This window comes from Rhinopithecus bieti, unplaced genomic scaffold (assembly GCF_001698545.2).
Source record: "Rhinopithecus bieti isolate Rb0 unplaced genomic scaffold, ASM169854v2 scaffold_57691, whole genome shotgun sequence".
In the NCBI taxonomy this organism is placed as follows: Eukaryota; Metazoa; Chordata; class Mammalia; order Primates; family Cercopithecidae; genus Rhinopithecus; species Rhinopithecus bieti.
The window spans coordinates 1,328,803-1,337,176 of NW_016824383.1; the positions used below are offsets into that span (position 1 = coordinate 1,328,803).

At 36.1% G+C, this 8,374-nt stretch overlaps 1 protein-coding gene across 1 annotated transcript in view; it reads right to left on the reverse strand.

Moving 5' to 3' along the window:
• Positions 1–8,374, reverse strand: part of RYR2 (ryanodine receptor 2) — an 808,217-nt gene that overhangs the window by 88,493 nt on the left and 711,350 nt on the right. The window contains 1 exon segment of the mRNA XM_017862245.1: positions 2,481–2,534. Coding sequence (XP_017717734.1) covers positions 2,481–2,534 — 54 coding nt within the window.

Sequence of the window (8,374 nt, forward strand, 5' to 3'; positions counted from 1 at the left end):
AAAAAAAAAAAAAAAAAAAAAAAAAAAAAAAGAAACTTTAACGTAGTTTCTTCAGGACAGTCTAAAATTCATTTTGGCAGCAAATATTTCACTTTTTTTTTTTAAAGAAGGCAAAGTAGAATAGTTTACACTTACAAACTAAAAAGCTTTTTTGTTGTTGAGACAGAGTTTCGCTCTTGTCGTCCGGGCTGGAGTGCAATGGAGCAATCTTGGCTCACTGCAACCTCCTCCTCCCAGGTTCAAGTGATTCTCCTGCCTCAGCCTCCCGAGTGGCTGGGATTACAGGCTTGCACTACCACGCCCGGCTAATTTTTGTATTTTTAGTAGAGATAGGGTTTCACCACGTTGGCCAGGCTTGAACTTCTGATCTCAAGTGATCCACCAGCCTCAGCCTCCCAAAGTGCTGGGATCACAAGTGTGAGCCACTGCGCCCAGCCACCTAAAAAGGTTTTTTTTTCTTTTCTTTTCTTTTCTTTTAAAACAAAACAAAACAAAACAAAACAGAAAACAAAACAAAAGTCTTTATGGTTATCATCTTCCCAGAACGTTTATAATTGGTTTTCCTACTAAATAGCCTTATGAAAATAAAACACAAGCTTAACAAGGTTCATATTAACATAAGCAATTTTGTAATTCTATAACAAAATGTTTTCTTTTAGCAAATGTTCCCAGTATTCAAAATGTTAAGAGAGAAATAGTCATCTAGTTCTTCCCTTTAATGCAATGATGAAATCAGTATTGAAATCATGGAATATAATCTCCAGTTACTAATTGAAGTGATTACTAGCACAATGAAAAAGCAGGCTTCTTTCCAATCTCACCAGCAATACCATTCATCATGTCTGTTTTCAAGTAATAAAACTAGGGTTGAGAAAACATCAAGAGGGATAAGGTCAGAACACTGCACCAAAAATGAGAAGTCCCTGGTTTAAAAAGTTTGTCATCTAAAGGGCTGGATTCCTTTATCCCAGCACAGTATACAGCTCAAAGTTAGCTGGAGGATAAAATTTCAAATTATGAGTCATATAAATTGCAAGAAGAATAAGCCTGTGTCAAAGGAAGGGATCCTGAAGAGACCAATTGCATTGGAGCTACAAACTTGTAGAAAGATTTTCAAGACCTCCTTTTTACAAAAGAATCCAAGATGTTGGGTCTAACAAAGGTAAATGTCACAAGAAACCGAAACTCAGACCCAGACAAATACACACATATATATAGTTTTACCTTGCTGCGTTGGGATCCTGTGACCTTAAGGAAGGATGAGGACAAGAAGCAAAATAGCAATAAACAATTGCTCTGAAGACAACGGATAGACCATAAATGGTGTGCACTTCAGAAAAACAGTATTATTTGCTACTCACAGCTCATTCTAACTGACCTCACTTTCTTATCAATAAAGATGACTTTGAGAATAGAAAACACATACATTAGAAAAGATTATAGAAATCATACCGAAATTAATCTTACGGCATTTTTCTCAGCCAGCAATAGTCACGGGTTCCTCAAATTAGATTGTTTTTATGTTTTTGACACATTGACTTCAATGCTGCAGACATGCTCATAACAAATGGATCCTGGAAGGTCACTGCTCTGAGCTTATTCCTTAGCTAATATGTTTTTGTGGGTCCACTTTAATTAAAGACTCATTGCTGGCTACTGATATATTTCCAGACTTCTAACTCAAAGTCCAGACATGTAAATTAAAAGGAAAAGAAAAAGAATCTAATTTCTATTTCCCTGCACTTAATTTCTTTATGAAAATTCTAAAAGAAAAAAAAAGAACCAATAAACAAAAGAGTGGTAGTTAGCAACAACTAGCTTTGTCTCATAAAAAATGAAAATCTAGTATAAGCAAATGGGGAAAATACCAAGAACTTTCCTTTGGGCTAAGTAACATTAAGCAGCATTTCAAATTATATAGGACATTTAAAAGCTGAGAGCATTTGAGAAAATAATCGTAATACAGTCCTAGGGATATATGGACTCCTACCTCATGCAAGCAAACTGCGTTGTGTGCCACTATCTGCATATGTACATGGAATGAGTGATCTAATTGGGCAGAAGTCTTTAAGGCCAAATCTTTAAGACTTCTATTCAGGAAAAAATATCAAACCAAGGGTTTGATGAAAAACTTGATGTCATGTTGTTCTTCAATAAACATTTTCCTCACGTCTGTTGGAAATTCCAGACCACGACATCACTGAGATGAGAACAATTTGAAGCCATCTCATCTCTGAGGGTTCTCAGGAACACTCATTCTGAACATATGGGCTTCATTATATTATTTAACTATTCTATGATCCTTGGTCTTAACTTCAGCAAATGTTAGGACTCAGGTTTGTCCATCCAGCTCTGACATGCAGTTCCTTGACACAATAAGCTGCAATAAGCCATGAAGCAAGAAACATAAATGTCAGTTATAAGCTATGAAACAATGTTTCAAGATAGAAAAAAGGCAAATCCAGAAAGATCCATCTTACTTCAAAACTCTTCACTTCCTCTTCACCGTCATCATCTTCCTCATCATGACAACTCTGTACATGTAAAAAAAAAAAAGGGGGGGGGACAGGAATATGTTGAGATTTTAGATAGTGCAAAAGAACATTTGACATAGAAGAGCAAATCATTTGTATTATCGTCAACCTTGTTTAAATGTGTGTAAGATAGAATACTTAGATGACATAATCAATGAATTCATGATATGAAAGAAAATTATATACAGTGCTTTTACAAAACTAAAATATTAGATTACATATTTTATAGGTAACAGAGATAACTACGAGGTCCATATCATACTACATCTGCTACTTATTCATACATTGGCCTCATTCTAACCAAACTGCAAACCTTAAAAGGATTGTTTTTCTCTCTCTCTCTCTCTTTTTTTTTATGCTGCCATTGCAATGCATGAATACAGGCAGATATAATAACCATTAATTAAAATTAGGCCGGGAAAGGTGGCTCACCCCTGTAATCCCAGCACTTTGGGAGGCTGAGGTGGGCGGATCACCTGAGGTCGGAGTTCGAGACCATCCTAAACAACATGGTGAAACCCTGTCTCTACTAAAAATACAAAAATTAGCTGGGCGTGGTGGCGGGTGCCTGTAATGACAGCTACTCAGAAGGCTGAGGCAGGAGAAAGGCGTGAACCTGGGAGGTGGAAGCTGCAGTGAGCCAAGATCGTGCCATTGCATTCCAGCCTGGGTAACAGAATGAGACTCGATCTCAAAAAAATAAAATAAAGAAAAAAGAGTCTGAAAAATAATATGCTTTTAATAAATCTCAGCTTCTTTATTGTTATGGCCTGCAATATAATAGTGACCAAAAGAAATTGGTCATTAACCAATAGCCATAGTAGGAAGAAGCCTACAGCTCATTAAAGTTAGATTGTTCCAACCCTTATATGTATTCTTCCGCTTGGTAAGCATTCAATGTTTCCACGGGGTATACGAAGGCAGATAATGAAATACAAGCTACAAATCATAAAAATACTTTTAATTCAATTAGACACAGTACTCTGGGCATGGAGATGAACTGGGGATGGAAGGGAAGGTAAACAATGTGGCCCTTCCAACCACTCCATGATAAATTCTAAAAGTTTGTCATATTCTTTCATTCATTCAACAAATACATACTGAGCACCACCCTTTCTGTTTATAATGATAGGCACATGAGCATAGTTTGCAAAGGAGGAAATAAAGGTGGGGACGCAGGCCTAGGACAGTTTCACTGTCTGGTTAAGATGTCAAACTGCATGTTTCATCACAAAAGCAAAGATGTCAATGATTCACTCAGAAAGCAGGAAATGTTCTACTTTGAGTTTCTGTTACTCTGTTATTAGTTATTCATTATATGTTATTACATGTTATTAGTTAGCCAGGATTTAAAAAAATAAGAACTCATGAGAACTTTAGCAAAACAGATTTGGAAGGCAAATCTGCGGTCTTCCATCAATACATACTGTACATCTAATGTGGAAAACAGAGCAATTTTGCTTAGCTGCTCCTTAAGACCTACCTATGCTAATGTCTCCCATTATTTCCAATGATTAGTAATGTACATTAGTAAATAGGAGTAAGAAGTATAGGAATTTTATCAGATAACAAGCATGCTTACTCTCTATGCAAATTAGAATACTAATATAAAATATCTCAAGGATATGAAATTTTACGCTTTCTCAAAGACATAAGCTTCTATAAAATTTCATGACCTTCAGAAACATAGGCGAAACACAAGGTTTGAGATAAAGAATACATTCAGAAAATTATTATTTGGGATTATAATGATATGTTTTAAGTTATAAAACTCATAAGCCATGTTTGCTTTTGTACAAACGAATGATCCATTTAAAGCAGTAGCTGAAAAAAAAAGTTTTATAAAAAAGTATTTTGAAATAAAATATTCTTAACTGTTTTTTAAAAAATCTTCCAAGGAAAATTTAATGAGATTTGATCCTAATGAAGTTAAAAATCTGTGATTTTTAAAAACTATTAAACCTGAATTTACTTGGTATATAGACTATATATTACAAATTCATCAAACCTATAAGAACTACTTCACACTTCTAATTAGCTTGAGAATATGCTAAGATCACAAACAAATGGTTATCAGATTTCTAGCAGCTTTTGAATATACTGTAGAGAAACAGAGGGATTTACTGGAACAAAAGATATGTTCTTCAATAGCAAATGGCATCCATGTGACATAGATGGCAATGCTAAGCAAATGGGAAGTTATATTAGACAGCCCTGTAGTAGGATTGGGCTTTCTGGATCAGAATGCTAAGTTCTAGACAAGGAAGAGTCATTCCTTTGCCAGGAAGGAAAAGGCGAATAACCTAAATACATAAAGAGGCAGGCGCGGAATAAACAATTTAGAAGAAAAAAATAAAACGGAGGATACTTCAAACCATTCAGGTATCCACAACAGAATTCAAAACTGGCAACACGAATGCATAACGGATTAATGAGGCCTCTTCAGCTTGTTGGTATCTGCTGAAAATTTCATTCTGCCCGAGAAGTATATTTCATGCATTCCTTTGACTTTCTGATTTGATAACTCCATAGAAGACTAAGGAATCAAAACCCAGAAACTTTCAGTGTGGATTTAAATCTGACTAACAGAGAGCTCATGGGTGAGACAGAAGAGAGAAACTCATAAGAATGTGACCGCAACATTTTATACTTTTAACCAAGAAAGAATAGAACCCTGGGAATAACAACGTGTATCTTAAATATTTTTAAAAAGTTAGTCAGAGGAGGAGTAGAACTAGGAGGAAAGGGAAACTCAAAACAGTAGCTGGAAACTCAAAACAGTAGCAACATTGCTGAGTGTTTAATGTATGATATCCTTGCAGATCTCTTCCTCCACACTGTTACCGTATTCAAATTGGTAAAACCACCAGCAGTGTAAAGCAGCTTCAAGTAGTCCAAGAGGGATGACAGCTGGTAAAGAGACATTCTAAGGAATTAAGCAGGGTAGGCATGATGCAGACAAAAGGGGTGGCAACAGCAAACGGATGGGATGTACTGAAGTTCTCCACAGGACTTTTTAAAGAGGAGGTATATAGGATAGGAGTAGGGGAATAGAGTTTAGAATGAAGTGTAGCTTGAAAAATACAAAGATGTAAAATGATTTTTCAAATTATCGCCAAAGTATGGTCAACAAGGAGCAGTAAGTACATGATTTAGAGCAGATGCTGTACTCATCATAATAGAGAGGACGTGCAGAACCACTCGTCAGCTCTTTTGTTTCAGAAAGAAGTGATTTTTGTAATACAGAAAAGTACCTAGCCAAGAGAAATGAAAATCATGACTCCAGCAAAATACCATTTCATATCCATTTGGTTGACAAAAGTCAGTAAGTCATATATCAAATATTGGAGGGGGTGTGGATCATCAGAATCTCTCTTAACTGTTGTTAAGAATGTCCACTGATGCAATAACTTTGGAAAACAGTATGACATTTGTTCCTTTACTTGAAAATGTGTACACCCTGTAGCTCTTGCAAAATAGGTGAAATGGATAAGAATAGGCATTCAATCCCTGTTCACATTAGCAAAAACATAGAGGTAATACAAAAGTCTATCAACAAAAAAGGTAAATGGATAAGCTCTGGTATATCTGCCCAAAGGGATATAACACAACAACAAAAACAAATGAACTCCAACAGCACACAAAAGTATGGAGGAATCTTAGAAAACACTATTAATCCAAGAAGTAGAGTCCAAAAAATTATACACAGCATACTACCCTTTTAAAAGTCAGTAACAATTTAAATTATATACATAAATATATGAAAAGTTATCTATATATAAATAAATGAAAACTATATGAAAAGAAAAGTAAGAGCATCTTGAGCACAAAGTTTAGAATGATGGTTTCTTTGTGTGGGGAGACAGGGTATGGGTTAATGAGAAGCCCATAGAATAACATGTAAATTCTCTAGGTTGTTTCTTGTCATGGGTGGGTATACGGGTAGTTACTACATTATTAGAAATGACTAAGTAACTTTTTAAAAAGTAGACACTAGTGGACGAACAATGAGTGTGTATCATGAATCCAGAGTTATGATTAACCCAACTCTGTGTTCCTAAGCTTAAAAAACAATGAAACCTGAACAACAAAAACCTAAGTAAGATATATATGATGCCTTCCAAGGGAACTGCAGTGGTGGAGGAAGATACATACAAGAGTCTCTTAAAGTGAGTTCAAGTCTCAAGTTTCAAGACTCAAAGCAAAAGTAACATCCATGGATGCAGAATGACTGTTGGTAAACTGAGAAACCATGAAGACCAACAGAAAGTTCCAGAAAACCGGGATGCTAATTTTTAAAATGAGGAAAGACAACTTCCAAAAACTACCTGCTAGGAAGTTTGATATTAGTAATCAATAATAGTATAAAATGGTTATCAAGCAAATAATTGAGGAAAACGCATCCATCTTTGGCAGTTTTACCAAAGTTAGAATTCAACTTTAAGCAGTCACAGTAACATCTTGATTTCTTTAAGTATCTCATGAAAGGAGATGAGAAATATGAGTTTTATAAAAGTAGGTTTAGATGAATTAAAAATAAGGTAGGTTAACCAGTCTGGGAAAGGGTATAAAAATATCAGCTGCTTACCAAAAACTTAAACAGAGAAATCACTCATACGTATTAAGTTTGTGGTTAATATAAATGGAAAGAGGTAACAGTGGGTAACGGAACCAAATGTTAAAAAGATTTCAGCCTGGGGAAACGGTCTGACTTGAATTAGAGAAATGATGACATATACTTAATTAAAAAATTAAAAATCAACAATCCAATACAGGGTAGCTCATGTGATCTGGCTAAAAATTTAATGCATTCTTGCCATTGATGGCCAATGTATAAGATCCTAAGGCAGAGTAAGTGAGGGTACAGTCCCCATACACACTACACAGGTGAGGTCATAACTGGAATACCGTCTTTGATTAACTTCTGGGTGGCACATATGAATATAATGGAGAATGTGCAGAGTGTAACAAACTGAGTGGTGCAAGCTGGACATCCCTGAGTTACATTAAACAATAAAAGGAATATGATTAGTTAATTATGAAGGGGAAAATCTTGAAGTAAAGAGTCAACAAGATAGGCCTCCTCCAATATTTGACTATCTGTCAAAAGAAACTAGATTTAGCTTCAGGATCCAACAAAATCAACATGGAGGCAAATTCAATTTCACTCACAAGGAAGAACTCTAACAATCAGAAACAACCTATTCTCAAATCAAGAGCTTCTACCTATTCTCAAACCAGGAGCTTCTACCTGTTCAGCCCACTTCGATTCTTCAGCTGCAGAGAACACCCAGGCCTGGGGCTGCTCTACACCTCTTTCTCACCTCCCTCTTTCTTCATTTCCTAACAAGCCACCTCCTAGCAGTATACAAACCTGCTTTGATCTGCTGTTCTCAACAAGACTCTGACAGAAATCTTCACCCTTGATGAATCTAACTTCCTGGCTTCTCAGAATTTGCTTTTGGTTCTGAGAACTGCTAGTTGTCCTCACACAGCCAGGGGGAGCATGACTGCCACAAACTCATAGACAACAGCCTAAAATAAACCAGGCTTCCTACACAGTCTGCGAGTCCCATTTTAATTTCTAGCCCATGTGCCATGCCAGTTGCCACGATATGTCTTTCAGTGCTTCTCTCTCTCCTCCAGCCTTCCTCCATAGACTCTACCAAACACTTTGGTGTCAGCGGATGACTGTACTTTTGTCTTCAGAGAGAGCAAATGACCTTAAAAGGAAACATTTCCAACCTCCCATTATCCTGGCAGCCTTCCCTTCTTCCCTTTGTATCTTTTATCCTTTGTATCTTTTATCCCTTTATCTTTTTTTTTTTTTTTTTTTTTTT